Here is a 17998-nt window from a genome sequence, read left to right on the forward strand (position 1 = left end):
AATGAGATGAGATTGTTTCTGCCTTTTATGAAAATCCAAAGGTGTTTCACAGAATATTGTCTACATGCAGAAAATTTAATTTCTTTCACTTTTTCTTGATTTATTCCTTTTAAAATATATGAATCACTAAGATATATCCAACTGTCTACAATTTTGATTTTAAAAATCTACCTGTTTTTCGACCTTGACCACCCGGCCAAGCATACTGAGGTCATCTGTGGTCTCGTGTTCTGCTGTTATTTTCTCTCGGCTCTTCTTATCTGATGTGATTTGCCCTTTTCCAAGAATTTGATCGACACTATCAGAGAAAGAAATAAGCACTGATTATAAGCACTGAAGGTGGAGATCTCCCTGGGCCAGACTGAAGTACTTGGAAAAAAATTATTTTTAGTTAATGTAGGAATAAATAAGGATGAACTTGTTCCAGTTGGTGTGCTGCTGCTGCTGCTTCTTTTTTTAATTTGAGAGGCAGAGAGAGCAAGAGTGAGAGTGAGAGCAAGACAGCGAGAGAGAGGGAGAGAGGGAGAAAAGGAGAGAGAGAGAGGGAGAGGGAGAGAGAGCCCTGCACCTGCTGCTCTCCAAATGCTCACAACAGCCAGGACTGGGTCAGGCTGTAACCAGGAACTGGGACCCAATCCAGGTCTCCCATATGGGTGGCAGGGACCCAACTCTTACAGCCATCATCAGCTGCCTCCCAGGTATGCGTTAGCAGAAAGCCATGTCCTTATTCTGGTCCATGATGAAATCACTGGTGAGTGATCTTCTGGAGACAGGACTGTCATAAACAAAGTGATTTGTTTGTTTTCACCTCTGACCAGTCAGTTTCTGAATTCAACCACTTATTTTTCATTAATAGGACAGATAATTTATAGTATATCTGATTTATGGAAGATAAGCAGAAAAGAAACTATGATCTTTCTTTTTTTCAGTTGGAGAATATATATGCGTTGGGAATTCAACATTAGTTCTGTAGATTCTGTAACAGTCCAACTTTGAAAAAAATCTTGGTAGCCACTGATAGTTCTATTAAAGGACTTGGAAGACAGGAGCTACATATGCTGATATTCTAATATGACCACAGGACGAATTAAAGCAATTTCCAGGGAGACCTGATCAGCCTAAATGAGAATCACTTTCTTCTTTCATTTTACAATTGAATTATCAGAAGTATTAACTCAACTTTCCAGCTTACTTTGTATAGAAACACAGGCAGTGCCTACTCTCTGCCATGGCATCTAATCTATTGAACCACAGGCTTTATCAGGACTGGGTAATATTTTGTTAATTATCTGCTGAATGAGTGAACAAATTGTTTTCTATAGTCGATCAACAGATGCTTAACTAAGGGCCTAGTTGTTGCCTCATTTGGGCTAACTGTGCTGTGGGAATACATATAAAAAAAGAAGGCTCACTCCTTGGGGGTCAGCATTGTGGCACAGCAAGTGAAGCCACTGCCTATAATGCCTGCATCCCATTTTCAGTGCTGGTTTGAGTTCTGGGCTACTTCACTTTCAATTCAATTCCCTGTTATTGCAACCAGGAAAGTATCAAAGGATGGCCCCAGCTCTTGGGTTCATGCTACCCACATGGGAGATCTGGACAGAGTTCCAGGCTCCTGGCTCCGGCCTGGCCTAACCCTCACCATTGTGGATGTCTAGGGAGTGAAACAGTGTGAATGGAAAATCTCCCTCTTTCTCTTCTCTGCCTTTCAAATAAATAAATAAATCTGTAATAAATACAAATAAAATAATAAATAAATAATAAAAAAAGACTCAGTCCTGCAATTTGAGAACTATTCAATCACAAATGCTGGTAATATGGACCTGATAGTAAGGGAAGACTTTATAATACTCAGTTGACTAAATACTTTGACTTGGAGATGACTCAAACAGCCACATGCGGTTGGAACTAACATATTGAACTCATTTCTTTTAATCACTCAGTAAGATACTTAATAGAAGGATAGTGCTTATCTATTATCACAGATGACACCAATGAAGGGAAGGCCCCAGTCTTAGTCAAGAGCAAGGAGAATACACTTGGGACCAAGAAACAACGTAAGAGCAGAGTCTCAAGTCTGGCCCATTACAAGCTTATGAGTGCTCCTATGTTCTGTAGTAGATTCTAAATGCTGTAGGAGATCAGGGAAAAGGAAGATCTATCTTCATGGGCTGCATATTTGGGAAAAGTTTAATGAAGAAGAAAGGTTAGTTTATTCCTAAAGGATGATTAGGATTTAGATAGTAAGAAAAACAGGAGGATCATCATCATCAACAGCAATAATTCAAACATCAGCAACAACCATTAACATTTATTGAGAACTCAGTGTCAGGCCTACTATATTTTCCAAATAATGTGTATTAACTTATGTGTATTAACTTATCCAATCTTTAGGCTAACCATATACGCAAACATTAACATTCTGGCCATTTTTATAGATGAGAAAATGAAAACGGACTCTTTTAATGCTTGATTTACATCTAGATTAAAGCAAATAAACTGTATGTCAAAAGTCCAGGTACCTACTGAAGATGAATTACAAATTTTTCTTACTAAAAAGTTTTCTTACTAAGTTGGTTTTATGCTCATTCCTTTACAATGAATAACATTTTCATTGCTTACCGTGTTTGAAGGCTTTTAATTCTACACAACATGTCCAGATGACCAGCAGAATATTGTTCAATGACATCTTTTACATCATATGGGCGTAATGTTTCCTTAAACTTCCGTTTTGCAACATGAAATTTCATAATTCTGTAGGAGCAACATATTGTACATTAATCTTCATAATGTTGTGAAAAGAAATGACCAAAATGTGGCCGGTGCTGCGGCTTACTAGGCTAATCCTCCGCCTTGTGGCGCTGGCACACCGGGTTCTAGTCCCGGTCGGGGCGCCGGATTCTGTCCCAGTTGCCCCTCTTCCAGGCCAGCTCTCCGCTGTGGCCCGGGAGTGCAGTGGAGGATGGCCCAAGTGCTTGGGCCCTGCACCCCATGGGAGACCAGGAGAAGCACCTGGCTCCTGCCTTCGGATCAGCACGGTGCGCCGGCTGCAGCAGCCATTGGAGGGTGACCCAACGGCAAAAGGAAGAACTTTCTCTCTGTCTCTCTCATTGTCCACTCTGCCTGTCAAAAAAACAAAACAAAACAAAACAAACAAACAAACAAAAAAAGACCAAAATAGGGGCTGGCGCTATGGCATAGTGGATAAAGGTGCCGCCTGCAGTGCCAGCATCCCATATGGGTACCAGTTCAAGTTCCGGCTGCTCCACTTCCGATTCAGCTCTCTGCTATGGCTTGGGAAAGCAGTGGAAGATGGCCCAAGTCCTTGGGCTCCTGCACCCACGTGGGAGACCCAGAAGAAGCTCCTGGCTTCGGATTGGTGCAGCTCCAGCCATTGCGGCCAACTGGGGAGTGAACCAGCAGATGGAAGACCTCTCTCTCTTTGTGCCTCTTTTATAAGGAGAACTCATTTCAAAGTTACACTTAGCTTTTCTCTTCCTTGTGGAGATGTTTTGATGGAAGGCACATTTTGAAGGCATCCTAAAGACAATATGGCAATCTGGCCTTCAGTCAGATTTTATGCAGATCTTAAATAATTTTTTTACTTATGTAATTTATTCTTATAAGCTAACTAAATTAAATTAAAACCATGTTTTGTACTTTTGATCCATAGTTATGATTTTGATCAACATTAAAAAGGAAGTGGTCATCTTTTATGTTATTTCAGTATAACTGTATGATGATCGATATGCAAAGTAGATTAGATTTTTAAAAATCCTCAAAGGGTTACTACTTACTGGCCAGAAGAATTTTATGACACAGATCTTCAAGGAAATAGGGAAGACAATGAGAGAATACAAGAGAGAGACCTCTTCCATCTACTGGCTTATTCCCCAAATGCTAGCCACAGCCAGATCTGATCTAGGCCAAAGCCAGGAGCCAGGAACTCCCTCTGGGTCTTCCATGTGGGTGTCACAGGTTAAGTTCATGGGCCAGCTCCTGCTACTTTCTCAGGTACATTAGCAGGAAGCTGGATTGGAATGGGAGTAGCCTGGACATGAATCAGCTTCAGTATGAGATGCTGGGGTGGCGAGCAGTGGTTTAACCCCCTGTGCCACAATGCTGGCCCAAGTTTTCTTTACAATACATATTTCCCAGCTGATTCATGAACAAAAAGCTACTCAATTAGCCTGTGAGAAGGGGAGGAGGGAACATGCCATTTTATGGTTTTGTGGCAGGGTGTGGGGGTGGGGAGAAATGAAGGTGAGAGTTCAGTAATTTTAGACCTCCGGAGAAGTATGAGGGTGCTAGAAACAGGAAAATGTCTAAAGGTAGCCGTCAGACTATGAATTTGAAAGGTCTTTCAATTCTTCCTGCTTTCTTCTCTCCAAGACCGCTGTCTTCAGACACTAAAGCAAGGCAAAGTGGAGTGGAGAGAGCTGGGGCTTAGGGGAGCCCTGGGTTGGCAGGTGGAAGAGGGAAATCTGATTTCTTTTTATTTGACAGGTAGAGTTATAGACAGTGAGAGAGACAGTCAGAGAGAAAGGTCTTCCTTCCGATAGTTCACTCTCCTAATGGCTGCCACGGCCGGCGTGCTGAGCCGATCTGAAGCCAGGAGCCAGGTGCTTCCTCCTGGCCTCCCATGTGGGTGCCGGGCCCAAGCACTTGGGCCATCCTCCACTGCCCTCCTGGGCCACAGCAGAGAGCTGGACTGGAAGAGAAGCAACCGGGACTAGAACCCGGCGCCCATATGGGATGCCGGTGCCACAGGCGGAAGATTAACCAAATGAGCCACGGCACCGGCCTGGGAAATCTGATTTCGTGTCTTAGTTCTCCCATGTGCCTGTGCAAATTTCTGTGTCTTGACTGTCCAGATTCAGCTGGTTCAGAGTGGATCAAAGTCCAGGTGAGGGCAGCAAGCTTTTCTGTAAGGGCCAGGTAGGAAATATTTTATGCATTGTAGGTCTGTTGGGCTCTGCTGACACTGTCCAGCTCTGCCATTTCAGCATGAAAGCAGTCATAGGACAGTAAATAAACAGATGAGTGTGGATATGTTCCCACCAACTCTTGACTCTTGACTGTAGCTTGACGACCACTAGGCTAGGCTAGATAAGAAGAGCTACGATGAAAAGCCACAAAGCCACGAAGAAATGGAAGCCCATTAACCAGCCTGGCCATGCAGAAGTCTGTGGTGACCTCTTACACGCTTATAAATAGTTAACACAGAAGAAGAAGGTTAGTATTGTAGAAAGGAATGCTTGAGCAAATCATTCTACAGTAAAATCAGGATTTTCAAAATAAATTTAATGATGAAGATGATAATGCTACTAGGCCATACTTTTTTTCATTAAATAGTGTATGCTTTTATATTTATTAGGTAGCACAGTGCTCAATGAATTTTTGGTAAGTTAAGGCCTATTCTCACCGGTACTGTTGGACATTCCTTTAGGGGACCAACAAAAGGCTGAGGTGCAAGTCATACACTCACTGGCTCCTTTTATTTATGAGGGTAGGTAAATTGCAGCAGTGGGGCTAATGCAACAGCAAAGAGTAAAAGGCCCCTCAGTTAGTGTCCTTAGATGTAAAGTTGGTAGCTAAAAGACAAGGCGAATAAGGTAAACCTATTGCATGGAACTTGATATGCCCCAGCAGTACCACTAGAGGGCGGAAAAGATTCATCACTAACCTAAAAAGGCAACTTTTTGAAACTGAAGTGTGTGCATACAGTTTTCTGTGCAGGAAGAAATAACTAAAGCAAAGTTAAACTCTGGGTAGAATATATCTATATATAAGCACACACAAACACGTGCACTTCGAAGGAAACGTAGGTGCATTTGTTGTGCTGCCATGAGTTATAAAATCTTGCAAAAGTCTTGTTCCATTCCTCTAAATCAGGGCAAAAACACTGCACATGAATATGCAGAGATAAGAACGATGAGAAAACAGAAGCGGCTGTGACTGCTGCCACCACCAAACAGATGGCCAGGCTTGGCCAGCAGCCAAACCAAGTCCAGGGTGGAGAGGGCTCAGCCGACTGTGAACTGAAGAGGCACTTTGATTGACTGCAAAGACAGCAACGCTTCCCAAGCTCGGCTGTTCATTGGAATCACGCAGGGCGCTTTATAAAGTGCCAATATCTGGGTCCTACCTTCAGAATTTCTGTTTTAATTGGCCCATGGTGCAGGTGAGATATTTAGAAGAACCTTTCAGACGATGCTAACGTACAGCCAAGGTTGAGAGTCACTGAAGTGGCGGTGGGTGAGGGGTGGTGGAGGGCAGTGGGTGCCGGACAATCACTGCCACCATTCAAAGAGGTGATCACAGTGTACGCAGGTTTGTACGTGTCTTCTAAGTCACTCATGTCAATCCATGGGGAGAATGTCCCTGTGCCTTGGTGTCAGGCCTGTGATCAGAACCCCAGTGCCCCCGGCCTTTCCTTTCCTGGGCGAGATCTGAAGTTGCATGCAGGAAGGGAAAGGGAGTGACAAGGTGACTGATTCATTCGGGTTTTCAATAAATATTAACTGAGCACCTAGGATGTTGTGCTGGGTGCTGTGCTAGGCTCTGGGGAGCACTGGCTCCCCTGGGAGGGGACTGGCAGAGAAGAAAAAGTCCCCCTCATGAGGACAGTGATGACTGGGCCTCCTTCCTTTCTCTCTATGGTGGTGGCAAGGTAACAGTCACTGCAGCCATGACCTCGGATAGGAGTTGAGAGCCTCGTGTTTTCAGAGCTTGGAGCCCTGTAGGTGAGCCCAATGTTTCTGTGTCCCCAAGCGATCTTACAACATGCCTGATGAGTAGGACTCTGTAACTGCTTCATCTACCCATTCACTCACCCATCAGACATTAATTTTGAGTGCCTCTGTGTCAGCCGCTGCTAGACACCAGGGATTCAGTGATGAAAAACTGAATCCCATTGCTGGAGTACTTCCAGTTATGCAGGCAGGGGGTTATAACTCCCTTTGTAGAGTGCATGGTGGTGGGAAGCACAGGTGGCCACGGGACTGGAGAAGAGGGGTGTTTAATCTATTTAACCCAGGCTGGTAGAGGTGATAAGAAATGATTTCTGGGTGGCCAGCACTGTAGCGTAGCGGGTAAAGCTGCTGCCAGTAGTACCGGTATCCCATATGAGCACTGGTTCAAGTCCCGGCAGCTCCACTTCCGATGTGGCTCTCTGCTACAGCCTGGGAAAGCAGAAGATGGCCCAAGTTGTTGGGTCCCTGCACCGGTGTGGGAAGACCTGAAGGAAGCTCCTGGCTCAATCGCACAGCTCCAGTCGTTGCAGCCAACTGGGGAGTGAACCATCGGATGGAAGATCTCTCTGCCTCTCCTTCTCTCTCTGTGTAACTCTGACTTTCAAGCAAATAAAATAAATCTTTAAAAAAAGAGAAATGATTTCTGGAGAAGATAGTCCTTTATCTATTCTACCCCCTCCCCATCTCTGGGGATATGACTAAGTTTCTCAAGGTTCTTGAAATGGCCCCAGTAAGCACCTAGATTGTATGTTTTCTGGGGTGGATTGTGACCCCCCCCCACCCCCTCTCCACGCCTGACTTTATGTTGGCTAGTTGAGTTGATTTACTCTACTGATATGCATTCTGTATCTCCCTCTTCCCAGTCTGGAAAATTATATCATCTTCTTTCTGACTCCCCATGAGAAATACACATCTATCTTTCTTTCCATTTTAGTGTATGTGCTGCTGAAGTAGCACAACATCTATCTTAAAAGCAAAGGCCTGCGGCTATTCTTGAGTTGATCCAGAACATTTTGATCATTCAATATCCCTTAAGGCAGCCCTCTCTTAATTTTTACATTGGTCAAGGGTCGATGTTGATTATGGAGCAAATCCAGTAGATAACTGGGTCTACAGAACACAGATAATTTGGTTCCCAATTGAAGGCATAAGTGGTTACATGTTTAGATATTTATTAATGTTATTTTCCTATTATATATACATGTTATTTTGACACTAGAGGTATGCATTTGTGGATACAGCGTTTAAACTTTGAAACCTGCTAAACAACTTACAAAATGATGTATCTAGGGCCCCTCCATCCTTCTTCCCTCTCAGATTGGCCTGCTAGTTAGTGATTAAGAAAACCTAGGAGCTGCCGGATGCACTAGCAGTCTCACTGTCTTGCTTTCAATTTTTGATTGAGACATGTAAATGAGCTTCACTTACAGAGGCTGTCTAACGACCTGAGTACAGGGGCAAGCACAAACCCATTGGTATTAGGACAAGTTCTGAGGCCACCCTGGGAGTAGAATTGTTCTTCTAATGCTTATTATTGTTATTCTTTTAATGTAGACTCTTGTGGGGTCTCTTGAGATTTTTAGGATTTTCTTTTAAGAAGGCAAGACTTGTGAAACCCAAGCAAGAACTCTGGGGTCCTAGTAGGTCTGTAAATGGTTAACTTTCTTCCCGGGATTTTGTGAGCATGGATACAGTAACTAAATTTGAGAATATTGTTTTCCTAGAATTATAAAATCCTGCATAAATGTTAGAGTGTGAAATGACGACATAAATAAATAGATTAACCACCCATGTCGATCGCTCTTACATATTTTTAGTCATGATATCAGAGATTCAGTTTAGATGATAACCAAATAAAAGGTTAAAAATCTCCAATATTGCAAAAAGTAAATGTGTCTCCAGAGAACACTAGTTTAATGCAGCCTCAGAGCAAAATGCGACCACAACTAATTATCTTCAAAATAAAAACAAACAAAAAGAATATTCCAGGAAACACATTAGCTGGCTTTAAAAATATGTGCTAAATGAGCCATAAAATGTTCTCCTAACAGTGTCCTTTACTGTGACATGTCGGAGACTTGGCTGTCAAGAACATCTTAATAGTGACTTGCAAACAAAGACTCATCACCTCTGCTAAAATAGCAGAAATGCCACCAGCAAAATGAAGAACTGGTGAGTATGAAACAGCTTGTAGATGTAAAAACCCACAACGGCAAGCTTGTGCCTTTTTTCGCTATTTGTGGAATATTCTTGCCTGCAGCATGAAGTGAGATTGAAAAAGGATGCAGAGTTGAGACTGCACTGTAGGGGAGGGTCAAGAGAATGGTCCTGCACACACCTTTCAGAATAGGGAGAACGCAAAGGCAGAATTACTGGAAAACCTTACCACTCGACCCAGGGTGACAGTGAGGTCTGATTTGCATCACCATCTTAGAAACTCTGAAATGTCACCAATAACTCTTCAGTTCTCTGATCAGATTTGAGCAATTCTGGAGGAGTGGATGAGCCTTTGCAAGTTGAAAAGAAATTCCTGACACCTCAGCTATGCTCCTATTAGACTGAGGGATTCTGAGAGCTAATTCAAAAAAGTTTTTTGCTTACCACCTGAATTCCAACCCTTTCTCTTCTATGCAATTCCCCCTTCCCCACAAAGCCACTGATGACATCTACCAACACACACACTCTAATTCCACCTTCACCTTTGTTTCTTTGCAATTGCAGGGGCCTCTGCCTTGTCCACTTCCCTTCTTAATAACCTGGTTGGTACCTCCATAGCCACCAGCTCTCATCTTTCCCTTCTTTCAGGAAGCCTTTTGAACACCACTTCCCACATAACGGCTGACTTACTCTGCCCACACCATCTTGGACTTCTATCATTGTAGTGAGATGGTGCTCTGCCACATAATTACTCTCTCTTTTCTGGTAGCCCCTCAGTTCTCTAAGTAGGGGTCTTCCTTCACATTTATCTCTGTGCTTGCTGCAGAGAAGTAGCTCAATAACTTACTTTTTGAGTGCATGCACTGACTATCTGGGTGGAACTTGAAAGAATTCATCATCAAGTCTCTGCAAGGCTGGGGAAAGGAGAGGAGAGAAACATCTACTGTTCACTGTCCTCTTACTCCTTGATCAGATGCCTAGACAGGCAGAAGATCAGCCTGAGAAGGAAGGGGGGAGGTATGTGCTTGGAACATTGCTTCATGACTGGGAGAAAAATTGCTATTACAGTTCTGAGCAATTTCTTCCTGCAGTTGGTGGAGAGGTATAACGTCAAAGTGGGGATTATTGGTCTTCCTGGGGATGGTGGTGCAGGTGGGCAAGGCTATACATTCTTTGGAAGTTGGGAGCACCCCTTAGAAAAGGGAAAGCAGTATCCCTCTCATGTGACTCCCAGGGGAGCCTTGGAGAGAAAGGATTCGATACCCTACCACCTGCCCTGGCGGAGAATAGGTAGTGGAGACACCTTGCTGCAACGCCAGTAAGGAGCCCAGACAACTCAAAGGATATAATAACTAGCACATACATACTGATTACCACGTGCATGCATTGTTCTAAGTGCTTTGTAATTGTTCATTCATTTAATTCTCACTACAGCCCCATGAGGTCATTTTTTTTTTCCCATCCCTACTTCTTTAGTGAAGAAACAAAGACACAGAAAGGTGATATGAGGTTGCACAGGGGATGCCAGGCATCGTCTTCTTCTTCATCTCTCTCTCTTTTTAAAAAAAGATTTGTTTATTTGAAAGGCAGAATGACAAGGAGAGAGAAGGAAGGAAGGAGGGAGGGAGAGAGATAACTTCCATTCCACAGGTGGCTACAACAGTTGGGGCTGGGTCTGGCCCAGGCTGAAGTCAGGGCCAAGGTCTCCCATGTGGATGGCAGGGACACATGTACTTGAACCATCACTGGCTTCTTCCTAGGCACATTAGCAGACAGCTGCATTGGAAGCAGAGCACCTGGGACTCAAATGTGACATGGGATATGGGTGTTCCAAGTGGCAGCTTAACATGCTGTGCCACAAAACTCTCCCAGATGTCGGGCTTCTTGGACCACCTCTCCTAAGTGGCCCTGGGGCTGGGGGAAGTAGGGTAGAATTATCTGATGATGTCGGGGTGAAGTCAGGTGAAGCTTCAACTAATGAATTCTTTGAAGAAAAGGTATTTGGCCTAGCACCTTGGGATGTCAGCATCTCATACTGGAAAGCTTGGGTTTGGATCCTGGCTCTGCTCCAAATTCCAGCTTCCTGCTAATGTACACCCTTGGAGCTCAAGTACTGGAGTCCCTACAAGCCCCGTGAAAGACATGGATTGAATTCCTCGCTTTTGGCTTTGTCTTGGCTCAGCCCTGGCTGTTTGTGACCATCTGGGGAGTGGGCCAGCAGATGGGAGATGTCTCTCTCTCACACAAAATAATCCTTTGAGTTTTCACCCCAGACCTTGCTCCTTTATCTGATTTTCTAAAAGGCTGGTTTGGCCTGGGAAATAAAAAGTTGTTTACAGTGAAACATAGCAGGCATGGACATTAATACATGCAGATATTAAGAGAACTGAAAAAAAAAAACCCACATGATATAATCAACAGCTTCCCAGTCATTTCTTTTCAAAATAAAAGTAATATGCCTTGGATTGTTTTGGTTATCTTCGCAAGAAAAAAAAGTTGCACAGTATTCTGATTCAGCTCTTGATGGCTGACAGAAAGCATGACTGTATGAAACAGACTGACAGGAGAACAATGGGTGTTGCGGATTTCACTGGGAGTGGCTTTGATCCTAGATATGTAGTCATTCTATGAAAACAACACTGGTAGGAAGCACGTAAGCTTCGTATTGCACCATTTTTACAGGCAAGGCAGTTCCTTCAAATGCCCAATTCTTTCTCACAGCACTTACATGTTGCCCTGTGTGCATTTCTGAAAAATTACCAGACAGTTTAGTACAAGAATAATGCTGATTTTCTTCTTTCATATTTTAGAAAGTTACTATTCTGGGACTCTTTATTAATTATGTGGTTGTATTAGATATGGCTTTCAAATATTAGTTGTTTCAAATAATAACACATATAAGAAAATCTAAAATATTCATGGAAAATGGAATTAAAAGATAATGTGTATTTAAAAATCTTCCATGCTCATGGATTGGAAGAATCAACATCATCAAAATGTCCATTCTCCCAAAAGCAATTTATAGATTCAATGCAATACCAATCAAGATACCAAAGACATTCTTCGCAGACCTAGAAAAAATGATGCTGAAATTCATATGGAGGCACAAGAGACCTCGAATAGCTAAAGCAATCTTGTACAACAAAAACAAAGCCGGAGGCATCACAATACCAGATTTCAGGACATACTACAGGGCAGTTGTAATCAAAACAGCATGGTACTGGTACAGAAACAGATGGATAGACCAATGGAACAGAATAGAAACACCAGAAATCAATCCAAACATCTACAGCCAACTTATATTTGATCAAGGATCTAAAACTAATTCCTGGAGCAAGGACAGTCTATTCAATAAATGGTGCTGGGAAAACTGGATTTCCACGTGCAGAAGCATGAAGCAAGACCCCTACCTTACACCTTACACAAAAATCCACTCAACATGGATTAAAGACCTAAATCTATGTCCTGACACCATTAAGTTATTAGAGAACATTGGAGAAACCCTTCAAGATATTGGCACAGGCAAAGAATTTCTGGAAAAGACCCGGGAGGCACAGACAGTCAAAGCCAAAATCAACTATTGGGATTGCATCAAATTGAGAAGTTTCTGTACTGCAAAAGAAACAGTCAGGAGAGTGAAGAGACAACCGACAGAATGGGAAAAAATATTTGCAAACTATGCAACAGATAAAGGGTTAATAACCAGAATCTACAAAGAGATCAAGAAACTCCACAAAAACAAAACCAACAACCCACTTAAGAGATGGGCCAAGGACTTCAATAAACATTTTTCAAAAGAGGAAATCCAAATGGCCAACAGGCACATGAAAAAATGTTCAAGGTCACTAGCAATCAGGGAAATGCAAATCAAAACCACAATGAGGTTTCACCTCACCCCGGTTAGAATGGCTCACATTCAGAAATCTACCAATAATAGATGCTGGCGAGGATGTGGGGAAAAAGGGACACTAACCCACTGTTGGTGGGAATGCAAACTGGTCAAGCCACTATGGAAATCAGTCTGGAGATTCCTCAGAAACCTGAATATAACCCTACCGTTCGACCCAGCCATCCCACTCCTTGGAATTTACCCAAAGGAGTTTAAATTGGCAAACAAAAAAGCGGTCTGCACCCTAATGTTTATTGCAGCTCAATTCACAATAGCCAAGACCTGGAACCAACCTAAATGCCCATCAATGGTAGACTGGATAAAGAAATTATGGGATATGTACTCTTTAGAATACTATACCGCAGTAAGAAACAACGAAATCCAGTCATTTGCAACAAAATGGAGGAATCTGGAACACATCATGCTGAGTGAAGTAAGCCAGTCCCAAAGGGACAAATACCATATGTTTTCCCTGATCGGTGACAACTGACTGAACACCAAAAAGGAAACCTCCTGAAGTGAAATGGACACTATGAGAAATGGTGACTTGATCAGCATAGCCCTGACTGCTAATGGACAACTTAATACATTATCCCTCTTAGTATTTTTTTTGTCTGTTCTACTTAATATGACTGGTTTAATTCTGTAATTATCACACAGTTATTCTTAAGTGTTGAAAATTAACTGAAATGTGATCCCTGTTAAACATAAGAGTGGGAATAAGAGAGGTAAGAGATGTATAATTTGGGGCATGCTCGGGCTGACTTGCCCCAATTGGTAGAGTTGGAAACATACCAGGGGATTCCAGTTCAATCCCATCAAGGTGGCATGTGCCAATGCCATCTCACTATTCCAAGTGATCAATTTCAGTTCACAATTGATCATAATGAAAGGACTAAGAGTCAAAGGGAGCACATAAACAAGTCTAGTACCTGCTAACACTAACCGATAGAATAAATAAAGGGGAGAGTGATCCAACATGGGAAGTGAGATACTCAGCAGACTCATAGAATGGCAGATGTCCTAAATAGCACTCTGGCCTCAGAATCAGCCCTAAAGGCACTCGGATCTGGCTGAAAAGCCCATGAGAGTATTTCAGGCATGGAAAGCCAAGACACTCTGGCAAAAAGATCTCTGTGAGTGAGATCCCAGTGGAAAGAACAGGTCTTCAAAGAGGGAGGTGCCTTTCTCTGAAGGGAGGAGAGAACCTCCACTTTGACTATGACCTTGTCTAAACAAGATAAGAGTCGGAGAACTCAAGGGGCTTCCATAGCCTTGGAAACTCATGACTGGTGCATAGGGAGATTACTAATGCCATAAACAGGAGTGTCAATTTGTAAAGTCAACAACAGGAGTCACTGTGCACTTGCTCCTCATGTAGGATCTCTGTCCTTAATGTGCTGTACATTGAGGCTTAATGCTATAACGAGTACTCAAACAGTATATTTCACTTTGTGTTTCTATGGGGGTGCAAACAATTGAAATCTTTACTTAATGTACACTAAACTGATCTTCTGTAAAAAAAAAAAAAAAGAAGAAGAAATTGTCAATTCCCAACTTGACTCTCACTGGGATTAAACATGACAATAGGTCTGATCTGATTTCATCATCATTTAAAAAAATCATCTATTATTTTTCACTTTATGTTTCTGTGTGGGAGCAAACTGTTGAAATCCTTACTTAAGGTATACTAAGCTGATCTTCTGTATATTAAGATAATCGAAAATGAATCTTGATATGAATGGAAGGGGAGAGGGAGTGGGAAAGGGGAGGGTTGTGGGTGGGAGGGACGGTATGGGGGGGAAGCCATTGTAACCCATGAGTCGTACTTTGGAAATTTATATTCATTAAATAAAAGATAAAAAAAAAAGATAATGTGTATTTTCCATGAGCTATTTTATATATTAACTTTTGCACAAAATTTTGCCCAAGGTTCACACTGAATGAAGTGTCTACAATGTCAACTACTAGCATGAAAGGATTGAGTGACTTTTGAGAGTGATATTTGCAGGGAAATTCGTATGGACAATAGTAGTTTTTTCAGATATCCCCAAGTAGCCAGATGCTTGACACTTTGAAAATATGTATCCAGGAATTTGTGGGCTATGTTTTTCAGATAGTGATAGCAAAACTGGAACCCAGGGACACAGGGACACAGAGAAAAGTGAATGTATAGAATGCTCTAGAGTTTATCAATTTGTTTACTTTCCTGCTAATTTTATCTTTCCATTTAGAAAGTAATTTTTATGAGTGGATGAAAAGAAGCTTAGCATCATTTGAACTAATCATTAACAAGATATAGATTTTGTTAAAAATAAGCAAAATCTCCACTCCTAGAGGTGTGCTTGACAACACATTTCCAGCAAATTTGCTCATTTCCAGGAAATGATATTTTGAGATACATCTGTGGTAATCCTGGAGAAAATATATAAAACTAAGCTTTCTTCTTAGTAAAAGGTACACTTTGGAAATAGTCTAAGAATTGTCATGGTTCGCTATGTACTATAAACGTGGCACGTAGGGAGCTGGTGCCATGCCGTAGTGGGTAAAGTTGCCACCTACAGTGCCGCATCCTATATGGGCACTGGTTCCAGTCCCGGCTGCTCCACTTCTGATCCAGCTCTCTGCTGTGGCCTGCGAAAGCAGTAGAAGATGGCCCAAGTCCTTGGGCACCTGCACCCTCGTGGGAGATCCAGAAGAAGCTCCTGGCTCCTGGCTTCTGATTGACCAATTCTGACAATTAAGACCATCTAGGGAGTGAATCAGTGGATGGAAGATCTCTCTCTCTCTCTGCCTCTGCCTCTATGTAACTCTGCCTTTCAAATAAATAAATCTTTTTTAAAAAAGTGACAGGTATTTAAAAAAAACTCAAAGTGCATTTAGGTAATAGAATCCAGGCAAGTTCGGAAAGTGGACTTACTAATCTCATTTGAGAATCTTTACTCTCCAAAGTAACTAGAAAATCACAGAATTGAAAATAAAGAATTGCTACATTGCCCTTTGTAAATATAGTAATATTTTCTTCCGTACTGTCAGTTTTGCAATGGAATACACAGTTTCTGTTACACATTTTAATTTGACTTTCATAAGAAAATATTATTATAAGAGCTACTGAAATACAAAAGTCATATTCAAGTATTAGTGTTCAATATTCTAACAACCAAAGAATAACAAGAAAAATGCCAAAACAAAGTTGCTATTTTAGAGATGAATAATAGATGGCTCACACTTGCAATTGGAAATAGACATACAAAATACTGTTTCAGATGAACTGCAAGAGGCGAGCATGTTCTGAAAAAAAAAATGTTCAGTCAACTAATACTGAATTTATTTACATAATTAAACTCAGGATAAGGACACTTTTGCATAAGATATAGAGACTTAAGCTGCACCTTCTTTTCAGAATTGCTAATTGTATTGGTTGCTTATTTAATCATGCATCTTTAGAAATTACGTACTATCCTGAGTGAAAGACTTCTAATTAAGTTATTAAACTACTGAGTGTAGCTATTAGTTTTTTTAAAAAATATTTTATTTATTTATTTGATAGGTAGAGTTACAGACAGTGAGAGGGAAAGACAGAGAGAAGTCTTCCAACTGCTGGTTCACTCCCCAAATGGTTATGATGGCTGGAGCTGTTCCCGTCCGAAGCCAGGAGCAAGCAGCTTCTTCTGGGTTTCTCACATGGTCCAGGGGCCAAGCACTTGGGCCATCTTCCACTGCTTTTCCAGACTGCAGCAGAGAGCTGGATCAGAAGAGGAGCAGCTGGGACTAGAACTGGTGCCCAAATGGGATGCTGGCGCTTCAGGCGGAGGATTAACCTACTGTGCCACAGCGCCAGCCCCAGCTATTAGGTTTTTATAGGAATCCAATAGTTTTAAAAGGTGCTTAGAAGTGATTAAAAAACACTAAAGGACAGACATGTAAATAATAAAGTTCTATCAAAAATAAGGACTAAGATTGGGTTGTACTTGTGAATGTAGGGAAAAAAATGGGACCAAGAAAGAATTCTGAAAAGCAAGGAAATTCTGCAAAGGACTACAGAAATCAGCCAAGTTTCAAGAGGAAGGTTTAACAAAGTAAATCTTATGTTACTAAAGTGCTTAGCTAGCAGAATAAACCTATTTCATTTTCTTTCTTGCTGCTCCCAATCCTTTTTATAGGTTGTGAAGCAAAAGCAGAAAGCTTCACAAAGTCTTGGAAAATGACACAAGCTGGGTTAAATATGACTTTTAGGAAACCTAATCTGCTTCCACTAGATAAGATTTTCCACACTTATTGCACGTCAGATTAATTTGTGGGCTGAATTCCCCACCTTCGCTTTAGGGTCTTGGATGGATATAATCAGTGCATGTAAAGGATTTCAAGGTGACTTTTAGACCAGTAGTGTGCAATAGAAGTTTCTGCAGTGATTCAAGTATTCCATGTCTCATTTGTCCAATATAACAACCATTGGCCACTGTGGCTAGTGAACACTTAAAATATAGTGTGATCAGTTCATTGCATTTAAAATTTCATTTTGTTTTAATCAGTTCAAATTTAAATACCCTTAGGTGGTCACTGGCTATGGTACTGGACAGTGCAGTTCAAGGTCCTCTCTGTCTTTTAATTAAAACTTCAGACATCATCTCATCACCTTTTCGGGGCCTTCTGAGCTTAAATATTTATCACCAAAGGGGAGGGTAACCATATAAATAATTGTTAAAACTGGAATACTTTGAGAAAGACAAGATGTATTATTAACAATAATGATGAGCAACAGTCATAATCTAGGGCTGTCCAGGCCAAATGAGAAGGCATGGTCTCCCCATCCCTAGGGCTTCCATTGAGAAGTAGCTGGGCTTTTCTTCCCTTCTGGTTAAGTATCTTCCTGAGTACAAATATGTTCATCACACACAATTTTCTTTGCTTCTACAAACATTTACCAAAATCTGTGTAACCTGTCCCTGTTTTCCCAATGACTCCCAATCATAGAGGAAAGCCATGTCCAACACAATGCTAAATAACCAACTGAAGACAGAAGAAAAGAACACATCATACACTTGAGATAAATCCTAGGTCCTTGATAGCTAAATTGGTTTGGGTATTTTATAGTTTGCTATGAATTTTTATTAGTAGACAGAGGGAGCCAAAAAGACCAGAGGTATTTTTTTGGCAATACACTCTCCAATACTCCCTGACAGATACAAATTCTCCC

The 17998-nt window shown here is 41.7% G+C and overlaps 1 protein-coding gene across 3 annotated transcripts in view; it reads right to left on the reverse strand.

The window, feature by feature from the left end:
• Window positions 1–17998, reverse strand: part of KCNQ5 (potassium voltage-gated channel subfamily Q member 5) — a 634869-nt gene that overhangs the window by 4891 nt on the left and 611980 nt on the right. For all 3 annotated transcript variants that reach the window (XM_051854552.2, XM_051854551.2, XM_051854550.2), the window contains 2 exons: window positions 2623–2754; window positions 172–298 (listed from right to left, as the gene is read on the reverse strand). In XM_051854552.2, coding sequence (XP_051710512.2) covers window positions 172–298; window positions 2623–2754 — 259 coding nt within the window. The remainder of the gene's footprint in view (window positions 1–171; window positions 299–2622; window positions 2755–17998) is intronic.

This window comes from Oryctolagus cuniculus, chromosome 5 (genome assembly GCF_964237555.1).
Source record: "Oryctolagus cuniculus chromosome 5, mOryCun1.1, whole genome shotgun sequence".
Lineage (NCBI taxonomy): Eukaryota > Metazoa > Chordata > Mammalia > Lagomorpha > Leporidae > Oryctolagus > Oryctolagus cuniculus.